The sequence below is a fragment of the Varanus komodoensis genome, unplaced genomic scaffold (genome assembly GCF_004798865.1).
Source record: "Varanus komodoensis strain SLA01 unplaced genomic scaffold, ASM479886v1 scaffold57, whole genome shotgun sequence".
Lineage (NCBI taxonomy): Eukaryota > Metazoa > Chordata > Lepidosauria > Squamata > Varanidae > Varanus > Varanus komodoensis.
Genome location: NW_025336182.1, coordinates 3,943,589 through 3,969,033, shown reverse-complemented (window position 1 = coordinate 3,969,033; position 25,445 = coordinate 3,943,589). Strand labels below are relative to the sequence as shown.

Sequence of the window (25,445 nt, the reverse complement as noted above, 5' to 3'; positions counted from 1 at the left end):
GGACAGCATTCCGTCATGCACCCCGTGGCCCCCTCAGCTGCTGCCTGCAGGAGGGAGTCAGGGTGTCGGCCCTCGTTCGGCCCACGAGCTGAACTCCATCCCAGAGGCGCCCTTAGGGGGCCACGTTCCAGTGGTGGGTGGGAGAAGAGGGGGGCTCCAAAGTCACAAAGGGCCGGGGCCAAATTGCCAGACGGCCAACACGCTTTTCGCTTAAGGTTCTTACGACTGGGAAAGAAGCGTTGGGACCTCCTAGGAGGAGCAGGAAAGTGGGAAAACCTTGGCCCCACAGGCCACTGGGTGAAAGGGGTGGAGCCAGGGCAAGGGGCAGGGCCTTCTGCTGACCTTGGGGGGCTTGAGATCCTGCCCCTCCTCGCAGGCCCAACGCACAGGCCCGGTGGAGGGGGGGGTGCCCCGCCGACGTACCTGTGAGACGTCTTCCATGTTGCGCCGCAGCTGCTCCATGTCCTGCTGGTACTGCTGCCGGACCCGGTCCAGCTCCTGGTCGTGGCTGGCCACCTCTTCCTTCAGGGCGCCTTTCAGCGCGGTCAGCTCCCGCTCCCGCTGACGCAGCTGCTCTTCCTGCTTCTGCTTGGCCCTCAGGACCTCCTCCAGCTCCTCCCGGGCTTCCATCAGCTCCTGCAGAAGGGAGAGACAGCGGGGGGATGCACTGGCTCGGGAGTGTCTGGCGTGTTCTTACGGTGCATCGCGGGGGCAGGGTGGCCACTCACTTTCAGCATGGCTTCCCTGTCCACAGCCCCCCCTGGGGGCTCCCGGAACCGGTCAAGTGCCTCTTGCATCTCCATCAACTGGTCTTCCAAGTCCGCCATCTTGGCTTCCATCTGTTCCTTGTCCATTTTCACATCCCTCAGCCTGCAGAGTATTAAGAAAAAGCAAGAGCAGCGAGACTATTTTTAATCCTAATTTCTTTGATCCACAATCTGAAGTCCCTCCAAAATGACATGAAAGTTGCTCAACAGTCACAAGGTCCAGATTTACATATTTTAAATGTTTCCAAAAATGCATAGGAACAAATAAATACAACAACGCAAGAATTCTTTACAACCTAACAGACCTTGTTTCAGCATGGACCCATTTGAGAAACAACCTTGCTGGCCAGGCAGGACAGCAAAGGAGACATCAATCGAAGCTCCCTCAGCAGGGAATACCAGAGACCTGGACAAGCCACCAGAAATACCAAATACATTCTGGATTCAAGAAGAAAACATCCCACCCAAGGCAAAGTAATTCCCCATTGAGGCCTGGCTGCCAGTAGCACCACATTATCAGGAATGGCCGACTTTTTCAAATGAGGAAGGGCAGATTGATGGGAATTAAGCCGCTGTATTTAACTTTTTAAAATGCGTATATTTGCCATTTGTACAGATCTCACAGCAGTACACAAAAAAAGTTGAAAAGAGAAAGTATCACAGAATGTTAAGACACAATAAAAACACGGCACTCAACATGATCAAAGAAATGAGCATCGATTCACCAAAATTATTTTTAAATGGATTTCCCGACTAGGACAAATCCAACTAAAAGCAACTCAGCCTTCACTTTAACAAAGAAAGTTCTTGCTTGCGCTCTGCCGTTTACCCCTCTCCGAGATCCCTTTCACAACCTCAAGGAGCAGCTGGGGTGGCTCTTTCCACAATGGCTGGGAGGCCGGAGTGCCAGTTCCGCCTGCGAGCTCAGGAGCTGCAAGCTCTGGGAGTCCAGGAAACCCAAAGGCCCCCCCAAACCATGCCTGGGCCACAGGGCTGCTTCCTCCCTTGCATCTCTACTCGGACCCACAGCTTTCAAGGCACGTGTGGGGCTGACACTGCCTTGCCCCAAAGGGATCCGCACTTACTCTTGCAGCCCGCTCTGGTGCTCCTGACTCTTCTTGGCAAAGGCTTCCCGGAGACGGCGGCACTCCTCCTCGGACTCCTCCAGTCGGATCTCCAGGCCGCGAGGAGCGCCGTTTCTGCGGCTGTCCTGCGACAACCCCAAATTCTCACAGAGCTGTGTCGTTTTGCAAAGGGCAGGGTGTGGGGAAGACAGAGAAACCGACATCCTCAGCGTACGCAGTGCCAGAATGCAACCACTGACAGAACTGACAGACACTCTGGAGTTACCCAGAAGCCTTTGCTTCCACACCCAGACAGCAAAGGTAGCATAATTCAGGGACGTGATGCATAGGAAGTCTCCCTCACACTCACTCACAGACACACATGGCAGATCAGGACTGAACACAGAAACATAGAAAGAGAGCAAGTCAGAAGGGGCCTCCCGGGCCATCTAGTCTGACCCCCGGCTCCGCTCATGACATGCCCACCATGCGCACGTCCAGCCTGTCCCTGAACACCCGCACCGACGGGGCCTCAGCCACCTCCCGTGGAAGCCCATTCCACACCCTGGGGGCCCCTAACTGTCAGGAAGTGCTTCCTGGCATCTAAACTGAGCCTTGGCTCCCTGAGCTTGGCTCCGCTTCATCATTTTAAACTTGTTTTTAACCTGTTTTAAAATTCTGGAACTGCACAAAAAGCTTTGGCTATTGGGTGATAAAAGAACTGGCACGAGTGAACGCAAGAAGGCCGTGCAGCGGAGTCTGAGTGGGCGCACCTATCGCCACTCGCTCTCCACACCAGGCTTGGGTGGGCCAGTGTTTATCAGCCGGCAGTGAGATGGGCCACCCATAGAAAAGGCAGGAATTCCTGCAAAGGCAGGGGCTCTCCCAAAATTTATCCATTTGCAAATTAAAGATGGGGAAGGCTGGAGCACGCTGAAGTGACGATTTGCCAGGGAACCTGGATCTGCTTCTGGTCCAGCCCTGCCTTCCCGAAAGACTTCTCAAGCTACCTTAGTCTTCTCGTCCAGTTTCTTCTGCAATTCGTCAACCTTCCTCTGCAGCGCGCTCTCCTGAGGGAGGAACGCTCTCGACTCCGATGAAGGTGCAGCCTTCAACCCGCCAAGAAAAAACAGAAGCAGACACGGCATTAGATGGGTAAACACTGAATGAACAATGTAGGCTTGGGTGCTGAATGTTTGGATAGGCTGGTTTTCCCAGCGGAGACAGACTCGAATCCCAGATCCAGGGGAGAAGCAAAGGGGCAGTAAGAGACGGATTGTCTGTTGTTTTTTTTTGGGGGGGGGGGTTGTCACAGAGGTATCAGACTGGTGACTGTGGATGCTGGGCTAGTTAGTGCCACCTTGGAGCAATCCATCAGGATGCTTCTTATTAAGGGAAGGATCTGGATCGGAAGCAAGGCGCGATGCAGAACAGAGAAGCGCAGAAGTGGCAGGCCAGGTGGAAGAGGGGAGCCGGGAGGTGGCGGCGGTGGAATGAAGCTGCGCTACAAGGAACCAATTTCTTCCGTTTTCTTAGTCTTGCTCTTCTTCTCGGCTCCAGCTCACAAATTTCTTAGGGCCTCTACGCTGCAGCCTCTGCTCCTTGTATGCGCAGGTTTTGGCACAGTGTGAGTAAGCGTGACCCTGTGTGTCTCTCCTGGAAATACAAGCTTGGATAAGCAGCTCTCTCACACCAGGGGCCTGCAATGTTCTTCCGGCTGGCGGTTCGGAGCTTATCCTCGGAGCAGCCAGCCTCCACAACATGCCAGTTTCGATAGGCAGGAGGAGAGAGATTCCCGCCGTCTCTGCCTAGAAACTGGGAGGGGGCAGAGAAGATGAGGAGTGCAGGAAAACTAGCTTTTTCAGAACTGCTGGAGTTGGCGAGGGAGGGTGGGAGGGAGGGAGAGAAATCGGAAGAAAGTGCTAGGTTATCTGTCAAAAAAGCGCCAAGAGGACCCTCCGAGTTATGGAGAAAATACATCAGACGAGCTGGTTGGTTTCGTGCGGGGACAGCGCTGCCGCTGCTGCCACGAGGCGGAGAACGACGGCCGCCTCGGGGGGTACAAGCCAGGGACGGCGAGCGATGGGGCACACAGCTGGCCCTGAGCTCCCCACGCCAGCCGCTGCCTCTGGGAGGATCCTGTCCCCATCGCTGCTGTCAAAACCAGAGCCAGCGGCCGGTCCGATCCATCTCCGCACACGAGCAGAGACAGCGCTGCCTTGGCCTGTGCTTCTGGGGGGAAAACGCTTCCTCCCAACTAGCCACTGCGGCTGGGTTCCCGTCTGCCAGATATGAAACCCTCGCAGGTCTGCGGAGAGAGGACTCGCCTGTGGATCACGCCATCTCTCTGGCGTGCGTCTGGGTCTCACGGGGGAGATGGAGCCGGGCAAGCAAGCCGTGAGCAGGATGGAGCGCACGCCCCCTTCCTGGGGAAGCGGTGCAAGAGCCCTCTTCCTCGTGAAGGAGAGGGGCATTCTCATGGCTCGGCTCCGCTTGGCCCAGCCCCTCCCCGAGCCTTACTGAGGACCAAGAAGTGGGAGAACCGGGCGCCGAGCGATGGCAGTTTTCCCTGGTTCAGGCCTTGCGCTCCGTGGCAAAGCCCATCTGCATGTGAGGCACAGAAACTGAAGAACCAAAACCCCTCTTCCCCTTTCCTTTCTGCATCCCATTAGGCGGTGGCTAAGTTGCTGTAGAAGGAGCACCTGAACAGGGGCCATGGGGTGTCCCTGTGGCTCCTGGGAGGTCGCCGCAAGGACAGGAGCAAGCTCGGCACTCCCTGGCATCGAGAGCGCCCTGTCTGAAGCAGGTGGATCCGGCGGAAGCCAACACGGCTCGTGTCGACACAGAATACAGCGGGCCGCACGCTTTGCCACAGGACTCACCGCAAGCGCTTGGATTTTCTCAAAGACCAAGTTGGTTTTTCTCTTCACTGCGATGTCGTTTTCTGGGCTTCTGCAAATGACAAAACAGGGCAACCGATTCAGCTTGGAATGAAACCCACCGGCCACCTTGACCAAAATCGTTATCAGTCCATTGAACAAATTGCACAGCTCTGTAACTACGGTGCAGTTTAAATTAGTGGCTTTCAGACTTGGTCTCTGGCCCACAGGGCTTTCTTGAGGGGCTTTGGGCAGGAGAAGTAGAGCACCTTGACCAAAAAGTAGGTGGTCTCGGTATTTAAGGTCGTGTTAGTGAATTGCATCTAACGGGCAAATGTTGAACCTGTTTCAGCTTAGGGGCCGAATTCTATTTTGCAGAAGTTCTCTGTCCTCAGCATCTCCAGGAAGACCTGAAGAAACTCCTGCCTGCAGCTCTGGAGAGCTGCAGCTAGTCAGGGCCCGGCTCACACCAAATGGCAGCAAGCTGTAGACTAACAAAACCCACGCTCAGCTGGGGTTCTGTGCCGCTACCACTTTGAATATGCAAACTTCGCTTGGAAATTGCTCCATGAAGTGCCAGGTTGGACACTGTTGGTTGTTAGGTCAACTGTGGGTTGTACAACCCATAATTAACCCATCACATGCAGCTTCACAGAGCAACCTCAGATGAGGCTGACTGAATGATTAAAATGGCATGTTCGTTTCATATTCAAAACGCAGGTACATGCACCATGCAAACCATGGGTTGATTAGCCCACAATCTGTCACTGTTACATGCAAACAGAGCCCGTGTCAACGACAGTGGGCTTGATGGATCCAGGGTCTGGCTCAGCTCAAGGTGGCTTCCTATGGGCCAGGCCATAGAGGACTTTAGTTTAAATGTTGTGAACCGCCCAGAAAGGTAACAAGTAAGTGTACTATACAGACGGTAGGCAACTGTTAACTCTGAATACAGCTTAAAATAGGCAGTCCAAGCCAAAGGCACGTGGCTTTCTCAACACTCACCCATCCTTCAAGATACTGTAGATCAGCTCTTTGGTATAGTCACTGCTCCCTGGCTGGGACATCTCCTGTTGGTCCTTCAAAAGGTCAGGAGTAGACTTAAGCTGCAAGAAACCACCCCGAAGGTGAGAGGACTGCGGAACGGGCCGAGTCAGGGCAGTGACGGAGGAACAGACACGGCTCAGGTGCTGGACCTCCCGTTAAAGGAGGCTGGGGAGGGAGGGAATGGGGAAGGCCAGGCGTCTCCACCGGAGACCCTGAAGAAAAGCTGTCCAGATCACCCTTTCCAAGCAGGCCCTCCAGGTGTTGTGGGACTACAACCCCCACCAGCCTGGCCAAGGGTCTCCATGCTGTTCATCAGAGCACGGAGTTGCCCGGGAAGAGGCTGATCCCCCATAAATGGATCCAGCAGTCCCTTCCGAGGGAGGAGCCTACATGGGGTCAACTGGGCTTTGGTTTCTGGTATTTTCACTCACGGATCCACCTCACTAATGTTTGCAGCCTTATTAACCAAAATCTCCCCCAAGTGGCTTTCTGCAATCCTTTGCAAAACTCTGGGCCGAGCGGATCGTGGGATGCAGGAGAGGGGGCCTGAGAGGGGGCCTACGAAGGGCTCCCCGCTCGTTCACACCACGCAGCCCCGCTGAGACATACCTGCAGATCCGACTGAACTTTCCTCGGCTGCTTCTCCGTCGCCGGCTCTTCCTGGCTCTTGGCGACCCAGTCGCGGGTCAGCTTCGACTTGTCTAGGTCGGACTCCTTCGCGTGCCGCTCAGCAGCTCGGCTGAGGCTTCTGCCTCCCGCGGGGCCGGCCGAACCGAGCTGGACCGTGGCCGGGGTCCTCGCCTCCTCTCGGAAGCTCCCGGGGCGCTCGCCGGCCCCCGGCTCCCGGCACTCGGCCGTGTCGCGGAAAGCCACCCTCCCGTCGAGGCTCTGTGAGCGCTTCCGCTCCGCCGCGGAGATCCGGCTCCTCCTGGTGGCCCGGCCCCGCTGCTGGGCCTTCCCGTCGAACTTGCTGATCAGCGAGTCCACCGAGGACAGCGGCATCGTGTCGATGTCCCCGCCGCCGCCCGGCGGAGAAGGCTGGGAGGGGTCCGCCTCCAACGAGGGGGGCTTCTGGGTGGGCCGCAAGCCGGAGACACTGCCGCCGCCGCCGTCCCCCTGAGGGCTGGGCAGCCTGTGGCCAGCGAGGTTCATCATGCTGGTGCTCCTTGGGGCGCCCGCTCCAGGCAGGGCCTGGGGGGCGCCCACGGGCTGAGTGGCGGGAGGGCCGGGCTGCTCGGACGCGTCCCCCCCGGGGCTGAGCAGGGAGCTGTGGGACTGAGTCCGCCGCAGCTGCTCGCCCAGGGCCCTTTTGTGGGGCAGCGTCCGGCAGCCGCTTGCGGGGAGCGAGGGGCCGTTGCTGCGTGACGAGCGGCCCGGCTCCTCGTCCGAGATGTTGTACTGGGAGCTGTACCGCGACAGCTGGGCCCCGTACGGGTTATCCGGGAGATCCGAGTCGGAGCTGATGGAGCCCGAGGCATCCCTGGACGACGACGCAGCCCCGGGCGAGCCCGGGAAGGCCTCCTCGTGCGGCTGCTTCCGGGCAGCGGCCCCGTACTTGGTCTCGCCCTTGATCTGCACGCCGAACGAGTCCTCCCCTTTCTCGCCGCTGTTCAGGACCACGAAGGGCTGCCCGTCGATCCCCTGAACCCGCACGGCCACGCCATAGGAACCCGGTTTGGAGGCCTTGGAGCGGATCTTCTGGGGCTTGCTGGGTTCCTTCAGGTCGTTGATGAATCTAATCTGGACCCCGTAGTCCATCGGGCTGTGCTTCTCGGCCAAGGCGCCATTGACATGGTATTCCATTCTCCACGGCGCTGAGCTTTTAAGGGATCCTGCAAAGGGAAAAATGGGGGGGGGGAACACTCAGGATAAAGCCAGAAGGGGGCCTGGGGTGTGCTGCCTGGGGGCCTGCAGGAGGGCCGCCGTGAGGGGACCCTCTCCGAGAGTTTAACGGGGCCTTCTCCAAGCACTGGCTTGGGTGTTTTTTCCACATGATGTACAGAGCTGTTCCATCATTAATGCCTTTAGCCTGTCAAATCTGCAGTGATTTTCTTCTTGCTGCTTCTGCCAGCGCTTTTGTGTTTTAGAGCCATTTAAGAAGCACTTCCTGACAGTCAGGACCCTCAGGGCATGGAATGGGCTCCCACGGGAGGTGGCCGAGGCCCCATCGGTGCGGGTGCTCAAGGACAGGCTGGACGTGCACATGGTGGGCATGTCATGAGCGGAGCCGGCTGGAGCCAGGGGTCAGACCAGATGGCCCGGGAGGACCCTTCCGACCTGCTCTGTTTTTATGGCTCACCGTGGGCCTTTTGAGGCCTGGATGAACAGGCTCCGGCCCCTAGTTTATCTTCCGGGCCCTTACTTTCTTAATTTACCTGGGGGCCTTTTCAAAGGGTAGAGTTGCAGCTATGGAGGAAGAGTTAATTCCTCCCTCCACACAAGGGGCAACACACCTCACCAAAAAAGGAAAATAACTCAGCTGCACAGTAATTATGTTCTTTCCACTGGTCTGGGATTACAAGTCAAGAGTGCAAACTAACTGCAGAATTAATTTCAGCTGAGATGATCTGGATGAGCACTCTGTTGACGCACCCTGCCTCTGCTGGAAGTCAGATAGATCCTTCTGAATGTTTCTAAACGTTCCTCGGTGGGTCTACAGGAGCAGACTGGATGCAGGTTTTGTCCTACGGACTTGGACCCCCAATCTTTTAAGTGCCCAGCACCCCCCCCACCCCCCCGATGCTCACTGCATTTTTTCATTGCTTTTTTGGACTCGTGTCAACCGCCCTGAAAATGTTTATATTGCAAGGCAATACACACACCAATTAAATAAACAAACCAAGTTCTGCAATGAGGTAGTTGAAGAGCCGGCAGGGCAAACTGCGCAGGGAGGCGGCGCACAAGTTTGTAAACTCCAGAGCACGCCTAAAATGAGGCCGTTCGGGTCCCACATGGACTGAAGCTCGGCTCCTTGTGCAAGGTGCTTTAAGCGAAACATGCGGAAGCCGCCCGGTTTGCTTTTGGCTTTGCCCGCCCCTGGAACACGGCTGCCCCAGAGCACCCCCGAAATGGACCTGGGCCCCCGGACTGGGAGAGGCTGTGCAACACCCACGCCAGGAGGAGCCCGAGGCCGGCTGGAAGATTTTCCCAACAGGCAATGGCCTCTGTCTTTGTGCCCTTTTTCCTCAGGGGGCGGACAGCTATGTGGACGCAAAGAGAGCCCCTGTGGCAAAGGATGCAGGTGGTTCCCCATCCCGTCCTGCTCTGCAAAGTTGTGCTGAGCAAGGCCAAAGCAAAGCGCCGACTGCTGAAACGGAGCCAGGTGAAAGTCCACCTTCAGCTCTGTCCTCTGCTTGAACACGGTTGCCACCCACAGCGCACGGCCCTGCAAGTAAGTTTGTGAGAGTTTTATACTCTCTCGCCGTGCTGATTCAGGGTTGATTTCTGTGATGAGCAAGCTGCAGTAAAGCGGCGCTTCTGCCCACACAACACACCCGAAGAGCAACAGGAGGAAAATCCACAAACAGCGCTTATCGCGCCGAAAAGAAAAGCAAGCGCGGGACAGAAGTGCAAAGGGCTTGGCTGGAAGTCACTCCCACGTTCTCAGGAAGTGACCCTCGGGCAGAATGCAAAACGCACAAGGACGCAGGCCGCCACCTCTGTGGGATTGTGGGCACCGCTTGCCACGGCAGGCGATCAAATGCCCCGGGAAGCCCAGAATCAAAGCCATGGGGCGACGGCCCCCTCCCACTGCTTGTGCTGGTGCACCGCACAGTTTAATGGGGGAAGAAGTCCTTCCTTTTGCCTCTGTCCACACCACGCGGCCCTTCTCTCTACCCACCCCATGCTTTATCATGCATGTGCATGCGCTAGCCTTGCTCGCCGTCTCTGAAGCGAAACGGTGGCGTAACCATTCCTTGTGGGCAGCTCCCCCAACTCCTCGATCGACTGGGCTGCCTCTTTCTACACCTTTCCTGGTTTTACGGTGCCCTTTTGCTTGCAAAGTACACACAGAAACCCCAAACCTGACAGCAGGTGTGTGCTTGGCCACAGGGTCTCCTGCAGCTCCCCCAACTCTGTGCAAGCAAGAGGATTTTAAACTCCCACCTGCATGCGAAATGTACAAGCAGGAGTGTAAGGCACTTATCATCCTTTAACAAATCAGATTTTATTGCCATTTGCACCAAAACAAAGCAAAATCTAAATCGAATCAAAAGAAGCATATACCCCCCCCCCCCCCCAGAACAACAATTCTCATTTTGGAAATATCCACGCAACAATTGCATATTTGTAATTATGATTGTCTTAACTATTGCAATTATTGTTTTTGTAATTTTTACTGTCTTGATTGTTGTAAGCTGTCCTGGGGTGTTTTTTTCATGTCGGATGGGGTAGAAATATTTTAAATAAACAAACAAACAAGGGGAGGAACCTAGCAAACCTATAGCGCAAGCAGCCACAAGCACGCCTAACTGTGCAGGGCTTGCTTAGGCAGTCCGGCTATTCAGAGGGTGTCATCTGAAATTTCTTTCTGGGCCAGAGCAACTCCCACCCTGCTGAAGGAGTAATTGCAGGGTGTTAGAAGCAGGTTCAGAGTGAGCCCAAAGCAAACATGACTTGCCGTGGATACACCTGCCTCCAGCAAAACCCACACCTTTGAAGCATCCAAACCATTAAGCCAAGTAACTAGTCCATAAGGGTGTGTTTGATATAGTTTGCCTGCCCCTACCTAACCGCTGAAGAACACAACCCTATGCGAGCCAAGACCAAAAAGGGCCCACAACTCCTGGCTTGCCGGCCTGTTCCCCATTCGAACTTCTGCAGGTTTAAGCCTTGAGGCATTTAGGGCATAGCAGCCGGCTAGACACACGAACCCACACAGAGGCTTGCTGTTCAGAAGCAGAGCGCACAGCTCCGAGGGGCAAGTCCCTGGCTGATCGGTGGCATCCTTGGGGGGGGGGGGGGGAGCGGCCTCGCTTGAGACCTGGAGAGTTGCTGCCGGCCAAGGCTGGCCACGGAGCAAGAGGCACGGAGGGCTTCATTTGGCTCCCGCAGCCATTTCGCCACGCACCCCTTCCCTCTCCGACTCACATCGAGCAGGTGCTCGACCCGGGAACGGCTCTGTACAAGCCTGCTCCAAAAAACATGGGCACGCGGTGGAGAGATGCCGGAGAACAGGGGGGGGGTGGCGGCTCCCCCACTTTTCTCCATGCTTTAACACCACGGGTGGCTCACGTGGGGCTCCGAGGGCCCCCCCTCCACGCACTGCCAAGCAGACCCAGGGTGGCTCAGCTTCAGGACGCCACAGGCGTGACCAGGCCATCGCCCAGGATGGGGGGACACGGAACCCGGAACGTCGGCCTGCGTAGCAGCCCGACCCTGGCGCCAATCATTTTTCGAACGCTTTTTAAAGCCTTCCAAACTAGCGGTTAGCCTTGACCACTCGCCCGGGGTAGCAGGTCCCACCAGTTCATTCCCTCTTGTGCAGAACAAGGCTTCTCTCCCTCTGTCTTGAATTGCCCGCCAACCAGGTTCAGACGGGGGGGGGGGGTCTGCCCACGATCTCTTCCTGCCACCCCACCGCACCCCAATCGCTGCTGCTTTCTGGGGGGAAACTTCCCAGCTCTGGCTCCTGAACGTCGGGTCAGCAACACAAGGTTCCTTCTGCTTGGCGCTAGGGAGCTGCTATGATTTTCTACAAATGCAAACATTTTTTTTTTGGAGATGGACAAGGTCCTGGGCACAGAACAATGCAGAGTGGATTGTCTTCACTGGGCACGGCCCATTTGGAGAATCCCTGCTCGGCAAGCGCTCCTCCATTTCCAGAATTAATTAGCACCACGCTATCAGGGACGGAAAGGAGGTGGCATAATAATGCTAGGGAGAACAAATCTTGGAGGAGACGGCCAAGATGAATCTCCCGGTCGGAAGATTGTGTGGTCGGGGCAGAAGAGAAAGGGAATACATTTCTTCACTGCAGCGCTAACAGCCTGCCGTTTCAAGAGACTTGCGGGGAACGAGAGGATATCAAAAAGTGCCCTGAGTCCCAAAGATGCCAGCTCTCCAAAAACCAGCTGCCCAGGTCCGTTCCCTTTTCCAGGCCACACAGCCAGCATAATGCTGCGTACTCACTGTGGTTGGCAGGGGTGGAAGCGTGCAGCCCGAAAAAAAAAAAAAAGAAAGAAAGAACGAAACCAAGAGAACATATCCACAGACTGGCCAGAGGCAGGGAGGAGATAAATAAATAAAACATTTTTAAAAGAAAGGAGCAAACTAAACTGGAGTCGCTGGTGGCCTCTGCTGTGGCTGAGCGGTGCCAGAACTTCGGCATCCTGAGGACTCACTTGCATCCGAGCAGGCGGGAGCCGTGACTTTTCAAGCACAAAGCGATGTGGGGAGGCTCAGCGGTGCCGGCACATGGGCTGCATCGTGGCAGCGGCCCGGCACAGGTGGGGGAGCCAAGAGTCGCTGCCGAGGGCAGCCAGCTCTTTTCCCCACTGCAGGCTTTCCAGAGCAAGCTGGCTTCCCGGCATGCGAAACGAGATGTCCTTGAGTTAGGGGAAGAAAAAGGGTCGTAGCCTGCCTGCCTGCCCCCTCTTATCCCCTCCCCTTCCCAAAGGTTTCAAGCTGCTGAGGGGAGACAAAAAGCACAGAAATATCTTCTTCTACCTCTGGATCCGCAGGCAGAAGCCGCTGGCATCGGAAAGTGCTGGGACAGGCGGAGGAGGAAGCTGCTGGGAATGGAGGGGAAGGAGGGGGGGGAGAGGGAATGGTACAAGGCCAGTCGCACGGATGCAGAATTCACACGCTGGCGAGAAGCTGGAGTGGGCGTGGAGGGGGGCAAAACAAAGGAAGAAGAGGCTGAGATCGGGTCTTCTCGATGTTTTATGCGCTCTGGGAGTGGCAGCGAATGCTGCAGAAAAGAGGTTACGGAGGGGCGTCTCTTGTTTCAACAGAAGGAAGCCTGCCAGCAATTCCGCTCTTCAGCTTTCCGGAGTGCCCAGAGCTGGAAAAGGTGCAGAAATGTTATACTGTGGAGAGGCAGGGCGTGATTAAAGCCTCTTTCCAAAGGGTGCAGGTGGGTGGGTGTTTGGTGTGTGTGGGGGAAATAACAAAGGTTAATAACACTGTGGCAACACCTGGAAAAAAGAGGAACAGGGAACTTTTGCAGCTTTCTCTGCACTTTTCAGCTGTGTCAGACTACAATTCCCATTATCCCCAGATGGCAAAGAAACTAGAATCTAGTCGTTCTGTGCCTAGGTTGAATGCAATGTTACAAATGGACCGATGGAAAAATTCTCTTCTGTTTGGGGGTTGAATGACTCAATTCCCCTACCAGACAAACAGTCCTGTGTGACTTGAAAGCTTGCTTCATGCAAATGGTGTTGCCCAGAAAGTCAGTGCAAGATTGCAGAGGGTCAGTGCGCGGTGGCCAGACAGCACAATGTGCCTGCAAATGCTTTTGGGTTCGGTCTGTTCAAAAGGATTGAGTGGATGGGCGAGGAGCAGAAATGCTTTCTTCATGGTGGCAGAAAGCCATGCCCTATGAGGCCAGATGGTGTGAATCAAAACATCTGAGTTCAAGTCCTGCAAGGAGCTTCAAAAGCAAATCGTGTGCCCCTGCATAAAAATAACACTACGCTTTGAAGGTGCTGCATGGATGGAAATAAATAGCAACAAGATCTGAGCCCACGTCAAAAACAACCAAGCAAGCAAACCTACAACAGCAGCAGCGACACAAACCTTCTGCCCCTCTTCGACTGAGGAGTAAGACCTTCAGTTTCGCGTTCATAAGCAAATTAAAAGAATGCAGCGAAAGCAACCCTCCAAGGCTTGCAAAGGGAAAGGAAAAGATGGATCAAGAAATGGTTTGCATTTCTGGAAACGGCGCTGACGTGGCTCTTTCCTCGTGCTCGGCGCATGGTCAGCATCCAAGCAGAGGGCGAGGGCCCCGCCATTTCTGCGCAGCGCTCCCCGGGTCACTGTCAGGGGCAAGAAGGCATCTCAGAGGGGGTCGGAGGCTGGGGCCTTCTCCCTTGGCCAGGCTAACAGAAAGAGGAGGAGGAAAGTGAGGCGTCGGTTTTCCCTCCTCTTGATCTTCCTGGTTGAGTAACTACTGTGGTATTTGGGAACAGCCAGAAGAGTGAGGCAGGGGAGAAAGGTCAAGCGGAACAAAGGCCTTTTGGGACCAGAGGACCGCCAGGTGGGAGGGTGTCCGCTTCCTGCTTTTTATCTGGAATCCCTGTTGGCTGTCAGTGCCTGGTATGTTTGCAAGGCTGAGGTGCTTCTTCTCAGTTAAGGCAGAGTTAATCTGCACCCAGGGATCCCAAGAATGCAACTCCGCTTATCAGCATAGGCAGGGATCAGCCAGGAAGGCGATCACGGGATCGGCCAGGAACTGCCCCCCCCCCGCCCTTCATCTAACCTTTTTTGCTGGTGCTTTGTTTAAATTAACATTCCGTGATACAAAACAGACCACATACCGCACCATCTAATACCTGTACAATCGCATTCCAACAAAATATATTAAAAAGCATCAGCTTGTAACGCACTATAGGAACGACAGCTGACCCAGAAAGGTTTTGAGGTCATTATGCCTCTGACTGACTCCCAGTTCCATTTCCAGGCCCAGTTTAATGTCTAATGTTTAATATTGGGATTAATGTGTAAAGCCCAGGGTAGCTTTGGAGCAGATTCTCTGAAATACTACTACTTCCCCTGTCTGTCTCTGTCTCTGTCTCTGTCTCTGTCTCTGTCTCTGTCTCTGTCTCTGTCTCTATCTATCTATCTATATATATATATATATATGGAGCCACCAAGGACTCTTCAGTGGTGGCACCCCGTCACAGAATAACTTTCCCAGATGCTATTTTGATGCTGGTTGAAAGTTTTTTTGCTTACCTAGGCCTTTAAAATAATTTAGAAGGCATAATCCTACGCCTGTTTGGAAGTGAAAAAAATGCAGGGAACTGTAAGATCTTTCACTTTTAAATGCGCAAAGGATTGTACTCTTATGTTTTAGCCTGAGACTCTCGGCTTAAATTGTGTTTCCATTTTTAAAATCTGTTAACTGGGTTTCTGTGGTGTTCTCGCTTGTGTTTTAACCTAGCCTTTATTTGTGAATTGCTCAGAAAACCTCTGCTATGCAGAGAGGAGAGAAACAGAATCAATACATACTCCTGGTTCCACCACTGTTTTGTAAACACGTTTCGGGCTGCACCCTGGAAGTAAGACCCACTCCACACAGACAGCCGTTTTACTTCTGAGTACTACACCGTAAATAGCTCAATACAGTCTCCACAATGTAGAACCTGAATGCACTTGGGGGAATCATTATTTCTATTCTTCAGCCAATACGGCACCTTTGGAAAAAAAGAAAGGAAAAAGGAAAAAAAGCATATCGAACTTCCCTCCTTGAGCTGAATAATGCATGACAGATTTTAAGAATTAATAATAATTAATGATTAATAATTCATATCCCTTGCAGCCACCACCAGATTAAACATGAATCCTGATTCTTCCTTAGTATCAACCTATTTTTAAGTACCCCCCGCACACACGCACACACACACACACACACACACACACACACACACAAAAGACACCTGCAGGAGGTCGGAAGGTACAGCCTTCCTCACTGTTGTACTTAATCAGCAAGCCAAGAATCTCACCTTGTAGTAAAAAAAAAAAAATAAGCAAGGGCTGTACCTGCTTTGGATGGTTGTGAGCCGCCCCGAGGCTTCGGCGAATAGGGCGGCATAGAAGTCTCCTAAATAAATAAATACTTACACCTCCTTCGATGGCAGATCCCATGCGATGCAGCTCATGCTGCCCCTCAGCCCTCTGGGAAGAGCTTGAGGGAGCACGGAAAGGGAAAGCTCGGTCGGGCAAGCGGGCTTCCACTTGTGCAGCCACTGAGTAGAATCCCAAGGGGCTAGTCCTTATGGATCAGGAGATATGCCTCCTCGGGTATGTGCGCTTGTGCGGGAATGCTGAGGGAGCTGCAGAGCCTGGTGCACTCTTTGCGCTTGCGACGGCAAATGCATGCACATGCATCATCTCTGAGCGAGCGTGTCTGAAATCTCTGGAGCACACAGCCTAGGAAACCAGCCCTCTCCTGAGGAAGCAAGGCGGAGAGAGGGAGAGATCCGGGCATCTGACCGAGCCAGTAATCCGCAGTGTATTATTTCAATCCTCTGAGGATGATTAGGGTAACAAGATGAACTTTCACAGAAGAACACAACCTCCCAGAGGTGCTCGCTGTTAAGTGGGATTCCACCGTTTTAATTCCAGGCTTATTGACATCATGCTGGTAACGGCTGACTTTCTCTCGTGGGGAGAAAAAGGGCTGGGGCAGAGTTTGCGACAGAAAAACAGTGGGGAAAGCTGAAGAGGACTGGTTCCACCCTCAGTGACGGCATTAATTATGTGTATTTCAACCAGAGAAAAGGACGGTCCGAAGCGTTCATCTGGCCCAGAGTGCTGTTGGCCAAATGGTCCCACAGACACTTCTGGGAAGACTCCTAGCCACGCATCAGGGCGGCCTCCCGCTCCTATCTGTGGCCCCAGGATCTGGTAAAACCCTGAGAAGAGCCATGCTGGGTCAGAACAAGCGCCTAGTCCTGCATCCTGTTCACGCACTGACCGCACAGCTGCCCACCAGGAGGCCAAGCAGCAGGACCTTCCATCCCATCATGAAGAAGCCCTCCCTTTGTCCTGCCCTACATCCCCCATCACTCACTTCTGCGGGATAACCCCTCTGGGTTCAGGTATTGCAAGAGGGAAAGAAAAGTGTCCCCTTATGTATTCATCCCCACATCAGTCATCATTCTGTGCACCCTTACCCGCCTTTCCTCTGAGCTAAACATCCAAGAAGTTGTAACCGTTCCTTGTGGGGGATTTCCTCCCGTCCCTCAATCAGTTCAGTTGCCCTTTTCTGCACTTCCCCGAGCTCTACATTATCCTCTTTGGAGATGGTGAGCCAACCTGCACAAAGCATTCAAGAGCAGTCACACCAGAGATGTGCATAAGGAGAGCAGGTCACCAGCAGTTTCGTTTTCGTTCCTAATTAGGCCTAACATGGCACCTGCCTTTTTCTCCACACCCACGTACTGGGTGAACTGTTTCATTGAGCTGTCAGCTGCAATGGCAGGAGCCTTCTGGGGTCACTAGGACAGCTACGTTTCCTCTGCAGATTAAGGTGCCTTTCCCAACTAGCAAAAACATCAGGGCACTGCCACTGGTTCAGCCTCAAGTCCATCTTGTCCAAAATCCAGCGGTGAATGGTCACCAAATAGACGCCTGCAGGAAGCCCTAGACAGGGAATGTTCTTTCTGCCAAACATCTTCACAAGCACCAGGAGATGCAGCCCCCTAAGCTTCAGAAAAGGGGGTTTAGCATTTCTTTCTAAAAAGTTCCATCCATTTATCATTCCAAATTGTATGAGAAAGCTTCTGAGGCCACCTAGTTCTAGAAATCCCCCAAATGTGGAAAACACTAAAGAAATGGGCAAGCATGCAAGTCCTTATCAGCATTTCCATGGCTCACTATTTTACAAAACACTTCCCACACCATCTGTAGGGTTTGGGGGTTTCTGAAATTTAGTATAAATTCTCACTTGAAGGCCACTTGGAACAAACCTTAGATTTAAAATCTGAACACCAGACAGATGCGGCAACAGAGCGAAGAGACCATGTACATGGAACGGTATCAGCATCTGAGGTGCACTTTTTTTCGAAAGGACGTAGAAGGGGATTTTCCACAGGGCCACACTGGAGAGGGAGCCTGAAACCCTGAGGAGGGAGTTACTCCAGTGTAGCCGAAATGGCAGCTGATGTTGCTGCTTAGAAAAATAGTGCTAAGTGAGTTGACATGGTGGAGAAACCTGAAACTGGCACACCTGAGCTTACATCATGAATCCAACCCTGCAGGTGCAGCAGGCAGAATGGAATTCCAAAAGTACAAGAGCAACCTTTCATCTGTTGCACAAGGATAAGTCATCCTCTCAGGTAAATAACGATTAGAGTGACGAGCATGTCCTTGCCACAGGGCAGAGAATGATCTCTGAGCCATCTTTTGCCAGATGAGTAAGATTCCTGTTCCAGGTCCAGAATTCACTGCCCGCTCCCCACCTCAAAAAAACTCTTCTCACTGGGCAGAGGTGCGCACTGGCTCCTAGGTCATGGAGCAGAGACTGCAGCAAGAAATGGGCTCAGAGATGAAGGAGCTGGAACATTTCCATGAGCTCTAGAAACTTGAGATCATGTAGGTGCATTCCTGGGCAAGTTTGTGTCTAGCCAGCAATGCCTATGGGCACAGCAAGAGCTTTTAACTTGGCTTAGCATGCAATTACATTAAGTTGGAAAAAGTGTTCCAATTCTCAGCATTTCCCAGCCAGGTTCAGCATGCTGTCTGAACCCAGACACAAAGAAACCTCAAACAACCCATGGGTCACAACCCAAGAATAAACCATGGGTTCTCTTCCTGGGCTGCTGATGGTTCATATGCCATGGTTTGTTAGTCTGAGAAACTGGTATAAATTCCAGTTGTAAAAGACAGCAGATTTCTATGTATGTATATGCAACTGGGTAATGTCGAGGATCTACTGGAGCACAGAAGTCATCTATCTGAGAATGTCTTTTTAGCAGTTTTAAAAAGATAAGACAAGTTTCTAGTTCTTAAGATGGCAAGGCCGAAGTCTCAAAGGCTAAAAGAGGGAGCAGTAAAAGCTTTCCAAAGGAGACTGTGGGAAGGGGAGGGTGTTGCAATATCCTGTTTAATTCCTTGCCACCTTCCTCTTCCCAGGATAGAAGATGCTGCTATTCAGCCTTCTAAAATTCCATAACTTAGGTTAAAAAATTCTACATTTCTGGATGCCTTAGTCTGGATTGCCATGCATGCAATTTTTTAAGAAGCTCTTTCGGTGCCTGCCTGTACAATTTTACTCAGAGCTCTGAGGCACAGCTCAGTCAAAGCTCCCCTCCTCAGAAAGACCTTGAATTCTTTTTGAACATATGAAGATTTCGGTGCCGCTCACAAGCTTCTTTTCCTTCCCCCGACTGCTCCCTGCAGCTTTCGTTTGGTGAGTCAAGTGCTATGGCAAGGGCTCTGATCTAGCATTTTGATGTCCTGACAATGCATGTGAATTTCTGCACACTTCTTACCCCCACCCCGCCCCCATTCAAGCTTCTCACTCCCCAGATACCCCCTCCCACTCCGCAGCTTCACAAACACGGACAGTCACATGGGAGTGGGGGAAATGGAATTAATATTCCGTCTCCGCCATGCCTCCTTAGCTTCATAAGGACCCTGGGTGCAAAATTAAACGGGAACGGAAGCAGTGGCAGGACAGGTATTTTGGCTCCCAGTGCAAGATTTCTGGCTCGGTGCTTTTAAACTCGTTCTCTTGCATTTTCCGCCACCTGGTTCAGTCATTGTGCCAAACCACAATTAAGGAACCAGATCAGGTCATGCCAGGAGGGCTGAATCAATCCATTCGCCATTCGCCAGCAAACTAGTATCCTGGTATGTTAATTTGGATATTTGGAAGCATAGAAAGAGAGTGAGTCAGTAGGGGTCTCCTGGGCCATCTAGTCTGACCCCAGCTCCAGCTGGCTCCACTCATGACATGCCTACCATGTGCATGTCCAGTCTATCCTTAAACGCCCTCACCATTGGGGCTTCAACCACCTCTCATGGAAGCCCATTCCATACCCTAGGGGACCTAACCCTCAGGAAGTACTTCCTGACCTCCACCCTAAATCTTAAGGTGCCTTAACCATGTTGCAGAAGTTGGTGTGGTGCAGTTGTTGGAATGCTGGGACTTGGATCTAGAAGACCAGTGTTCGAATCCACGTTCAGTGATGATTGTTGAATGTTGTGTTCATACAATGGCCAACCGGCTACCTTTGGGCATAATACAACACTGCAATTAATTCCTAGCAAGCAGTCCAACGATGGTCCTTGTGAGGACAAAATAGGGGAGACATCACGTTTGATGTGTACATTAAAAATATTAATAGAGGCCCAGAAATTAACTGAAATAAGTAAGAAAAAGGTACCTTGAAGGTACACCTGAGGGGAAGTGAGAGCATATGCACACAGAATAGGCTGGCAAACGACCTTGGCAGGATGCCCATCCTGCACTTGGGTTTTATTTGCACCTGGAGGTGGAAGAGAAAGAGGCGGCTACACAGCCGTGAGATGTGGGGCTGCAGGGCTCCTGTGCTTCTCAGGTACGCCATTCCACTGGCAAGGGAATTAAAGATAACACCCTGAAGCATTGTTAATCATAAGCCAAGCTGCTGGAACGAAAACCCAGAAATTGCTTCCTGATCTTTGGGTAACACCCGAAGCACCGTGTGCAAGCTGAGTGGGGAAAAAGAGAGCTAGCGCACTGCTATTACAGGAGAGAAAATGACCATTTCCCCAAGCCACTTCTTGGTGCAATCTGTGAAAGCTACTGATGGATACCTACAGCAAGAACCCCACAAGCAATTGCTGCCAAACCTGCTTTCATAAACGCTCCCCCTCCCGCAATAACCAAGGCAACCATCACGCAGGATAGTGTCCATCCGTGCAAGAAAAGCACGCACTCCCGTAGAACCGCAAGGACAGACAAAGCTGCAACCCATCCTTTGCCCATCTGTACGCAAACGCGTCCAAGTCGCTCTTCGATACCGTTTGGTTTTAAGTGTTTCCAGCTTTAAAACCTTTAATGTATCTTTGATTTTATGTATTTGCTTTAATATCTGCTCGCATTTTAGTATTTGTATTGTGCAGGTATTTGTAACTAAATATCTTTCAAAGGGACTGCTGCGAGCCATCTCTGGGGCAATACAGAAATGAAATAATAGTAATAATAATAAATACTGCTTGCACAATGACAGGACAGAGGGAGATAGGTCCAGCAGATGCCAGCTTGAAGTTGAAGACCCAACTCGGCCACAGTCTCTGTCCTTTAGCCAGAGAGCAACAGGGCTATGAAGCTTAGAGGGGGAACCCCATGCATGTTTGGAGAGAAATGGGGAGGAAATGAACCCTTGCCAGCACAGTCAATGCCAAGGGATCCCAGAATCTGCAGGCCGAAACATCTGTAGGACCCCAAGTTGCCTTACTCTGGTTTATCAGGGCATCTGAATGTTCTTTGGGAGACCTTCCTTCAAAAGCTGGTTGAGCCACAAAAGTCAGCCAGTATTCTGAGCACTGTGCTAGTGCGCTTCCAGTATCTGAAAGGCTGCTATCAGAATATGGAACCGAACGGTCATCTGTGGCTCTAGAAAGCAGGTGAGAACCGGTCAAGCTGGTCAGTCAGACTCCCCCTTTGCAAGAGCAATTTGAAGGGATGCTGCAGCTGCATTGCAGAACTGACACCAGGCGGGGAGTCAGCCCTGATGACCTCCCTTCCAGTTCTTGCTCCAATACCAGCCCTATTTCTCGCAAGATTTCTCACGCACAAAAACACGACAGGCACCTGTGCATTCACCTCCTCCCACGCTGGAAGGCCCTGCTCCTTTTCTTTTCCACCTCTGCCAAATTCCTGCCTCTTCTGCACTTGTTTCTGAAAAAGGGTATGTGAATAAACTGAACATAACCGCTTCTTTGCTTTTTCAAAAAAAAAAAAAAAGCAAATAAAAACTTAAGAATGTCTAATCTCATACTGGAACAGGTCGTACTTATGAGAGAATCGAGGTGGTTCAGACACAATGCCAAATACTTTACTCTCCAAACAAGCAGCTGCAGTGGAGGAGCAAAGAGGCTATTAGCATTTTTTTGGGTCCCTGCACATACATTTAGAGATGCATGGATCAGAAATCAGGCAGTCATACCCAAACTCCAACTTCCTAAAATAATTTGGATTACAACTTCCATAATCCCCCAGCCAGTAGTCAGGGAAGAACTCCTAAAGAGTGGGTTGAAAAAGTTAAAGACGATTATTTCCTATAATGGTTTTTTAACCAATCAAACCAGCACCCCCTGGCCCCAACCCTAAGGAAGAAATAAGAACTGTTTTTACAAGGGGTCACCAGAACCCGTGCTCAGCACTTTTCAGCTTCCTGATCAATGAAATGGGTGCGTCTGCGACTTCCTGCTGGAAGGACTGAGGGTTGTGCAAAAGGTTGTTTTACGGAAGCACCTGAGGCACAGCAAGTCAATGCGAAGAAGGCATAGAAAGTGACCTCTCGCCAGGAGAAGGCTAAACATTAAGCCGGCTCCACCCTGAAAGTATGAGCTCTCCGCCACCCTTAACCAGAACGACCAGACCCGCCACTCGGGCCGCAGCCTAGCAATGGAATTGCTCAGATTTTGGGCAACTCCACAACACAGAGGTCTCAGGCTGGGGTCTGCTGCGGGAACAGCTGTTAGAATATCGACCTCTCTAACAGCTAAGGACGAAGGAGGGGCATGCCACAAGAGCCAAACGTTAATTTTTTAATAGGTATTGCGTTACAGCGGGTTTGATCTGTGTCAGGTCTCAACCCTCGAGTCAAGGAACTAAAAATAAACGCAGGTACTCTGTACTTTATCCGGAGTGTTTCCTCCTCATGACTGAGTAGTTCCAGAGAGGCACCCATATAGCAGGAGTATAATTGCTCCTTCTTTCTTACACACATACAGCAGATTCAAAGAACTATTTGGGCAGTCCCAGAGGGGCTAGAAACTTGATTCTGCTAGCCCTGTTTATTTTGTCTGTTCTCTCTTTTCCTAATGCCATTCCTCTTTCATACTGATCGCCCTCTGTTTTCTTTCTCGGCCCTTGACCTCTGATGGTGCCCATGCCTACATTCAACTGTCTGGAGGACCAGGGCTTTTTGGAACAATAGGAGGAGGTTTTTGGCTTAGCAAGATCTAGGTGTTTGGTCTTAGTTTATTCAAACAGGATTTGACAACAGTCTGAGTTTTGCAACAATAACCAATTAAACAATGAACTCTCTCAATTGAATAGGAAGAACCCCCCACCCCCACCGGCAGCCCAAACACAGGAATATTGTTCTTGATGTCTGGGAATACAAGGAAGCAAAACTGGAGTTTCAACTTTTACTCTAGTTTCAATCAGCTGATGGGGAGGGGGCACACATAAACTCCTGCAGGTGTAAGAGGAAACCACAAGACAAATGTTTTGAAAGGGGTGGATGGGGGGAGAGAGAAAGGTACAATCAGATTCCTCCAGATTCCTGCAATCAGGAAATACAAGTGCAGCAATCATTCTAGCATTTTTAAAAGTTCCTTAGTTTTCCCCGCAACTGTGTATTTTAACGCAGGACAAAGACATTCGAAATACTGCAATTCTGTATCTTTTATTGTACTGTGTATTTTAGAGGTTAAAATATTTTAGCAGCGCAAGTTTAAATTCTACTGCAAGGGTATATTTTAGGGGAGGGGCGTCACGGCTCCAACGTTATGGTTCCCACTCACAGGTGTATGGACCTGGGACTGCTAACTCTGTACTTCCGCAAATGCCCTTATCTCAGAGTACAGCCCACTGAATTCTGAATAGGCACATATACAGTTTAACTTTCCTAAATTGTTCCAGCTGAAAAAGGTCACGTGTTGCAGATTTGGGGTGGGTTGGGTGATCTGAAGATTTAGAAATGGAAGGGCTGCTGTTCCCAGTTACAGACAACTTTGTAGGAGAAAGGGGTGGGGTGGGGATCCATCTATTAATAGGAAGGCAAAGCATTCCTCACCCTGGTGCCAGATGTGTGGGACTGCAGCCCCCATCACACCCATCTGGATTGGGGATGATGGGAACTGTGGCACACCAGTGGCTGTGGGTCTTTGGCTTGCAGATCTTAAGAATACAGGGAGAGAGTGACGAATAACAGGGCACTGAACAAAGCTCAAGTAAGACTTTTAAAAAAATTATTCTGACACACACGAGGGATATCAGTCGCCTGCCCACATGCATCCTTCAGAATCAGTCACATTTCTGTTCTCCCCATTAAAGTGTTTTGTCCAAAAATGATATATTCCTTCTTCTAACGTCCAGTGTAACATATTTTGTGTTTCCTCTCCTTTGATTGTGGTAAACACCTCTGAAGCATGGCCACAAAAGATCTCAAATGCCAATCATTTGCAATTTCAGGAAGGTTTAACAAGCAGCTGTTTTTGCATTTCTTACAGAATAAAACCAGAACTCACCACAAAGCTGACTCACTAGAGAGCAAGTGAAGGATTGCTTTACCTGCAGAGGGTATGTGGTTTAAGAAACAGTCACTAGACAAGGCCATCAACTTGTCAGTCTTTCTCTCAACAGTCACAACAAAAACCACCTCATAGCTCATTTAACAAGTACCACGAACTGTGGCGACGTCACGAAAACAAACAAATCATTTTCCAAGACCAAAGTCTCTCTTTACCAAGAGGGTAGACTGCAAGTTTCTCCCCTAGTGGAATCCCAGTTTATGCAGGAGAAACCCTGCTGGTAGGTTTCTAATGAAGCCACATAATGCCCTGAAGGCACGTCTTATTTAAAACTTTTCCCACTTCCCTCTGGGTTCGTTTGTGGATGCAGGCAGAAACTGCTGCTGGACAAGCCGCTTTCCTTATGATGAAATAAGGCTACAAATGTCCAAGGCTCTAGCGGGACAAGCTGCTCCCACTGTAGTAAGACTTTTTTCACCTCTGTTTCCAGTTCACAGAAGAAAGCAGTGCAAATATTTTAACATTCCTAGACACCAGAATTTAACATAAATATTTTAAGCTTCTGGAATTTCTACTGCCTTGCTTGGATGGAAAAGAACCAGCCTGTCGGAAGCAGATTTTCTTGCATGTCTGGCCCCACAAGAGATTAGCCCACATGATCCTTTATATCAAAGAAGACTGTAAAAAAAGACACTGAATAACAGAGTATCTTTGTATTTCAGTTGGTACCGTGAAAGTCTATTGAGGACAGCAAGAGCTGCAGGGGCGGAAGATCCTGAACCTAAAAACTGGGGACAACTATAAAAGAGGGACATTTTGGGGCATGGCCTCAACTGGAAAGTAGCTATGAAGCGAGCAGAGTTCCCACAACGTATAAGAAAGGCTGTGATTATGGGGGGGCAGAACAGTGACCACTGATGGCAAAAATTGAGGACAGCCACTCTCAGCGGAGTCAGCAGCACTCCCACAATTGGGGCACTCCGGTGATAAGGGGGCGGGCGGGGGGGTCTCCGGGAGTGGGATAAGCAACCTGGCCAGAGGAGGTTGTTCTCAGGAGTACAAAGCGGGACAGGTAGCCTGGTACTCTCCAAAAGTTAATTCAGACTACCGCTCCCGTAATATCCCACGGTTGGAGTTGGCGAGTAATTAAAGCCTTAATTGAGTAAATAAAGGGAACAGGGCAGAGAAGACGCTGCCCCTGTTTTTGGCCACGCAAGCGATACAACAATGCAAGGGAAGCGAGGGAAGCATGCCAGGTGGAACCGGTGATTAAGGTGGGGGAAGAAGCGGGGCTCAAGCGAGGAGGAAGCGGGGAAACCGGAAGGCTAAGGCAAGGGGAAACACATTCCAAGCTGGAGGGGAGCGGCAGCCGACCTTCCTCGCAAGGGGGCGCTCGTCCCCAGTCGGGGGCAGTGAACTGGGGAGGTGCCCGAACAGTGGGAACCAGGGGCGGCGGCCACAGGAGGGGAAAGGGGCAGACAGACTTCGGGCCATGAGGCGGGGAAGGGGCTCGGTCACCCCCCAACTCACCCAGCTGGTTCCTC

At 51.7% G+C, this 25,445-nt stretch overlaps 1 protein-coding gene across 1 annotated transcript in view; it reads right to left on the bottom strand.

Moving 5' to 3' along the window:
* Window positions 1-25,445, bottom strand: part of CGN (cingulin) — a 51,096-nt gene that overhangs the window by 19,782 nt on the left and 5,869 nt on the right. The window contains exons 2-8 of the mRNA XM_044449235.1: window positions 6,367-7,589; window positions 5,716-5,816; window positions 4,714-4,783; window positions 2,842-2,940; window positions 1,853-2,004; window positions 729-870; window positions 424-636 (exon numbers count right to left, since the gene is read on the bottom strand). Coding sequence (XP_044305170.1) covers window positions 424-636; window positions 729-870; window positions 1,853-2,004; window positions 2,842-2,940; window positions 4,714-4,783; window positions 5,716-5,816; window positions 6,367-7,560 — 1,971 coding nt within the window. The 5' untranslated portion in view covers window positions 7,561-7,589. The remainder of the gene's footprint in view (window positions 1-423; window positions 637-728; window positions 871-1,852; window positions 2,005-2,841; window positions 2,941-4,713; window positions 4,784-5,715; window positions 5,817-6,366; window positions 7,590-25,445) is intronic.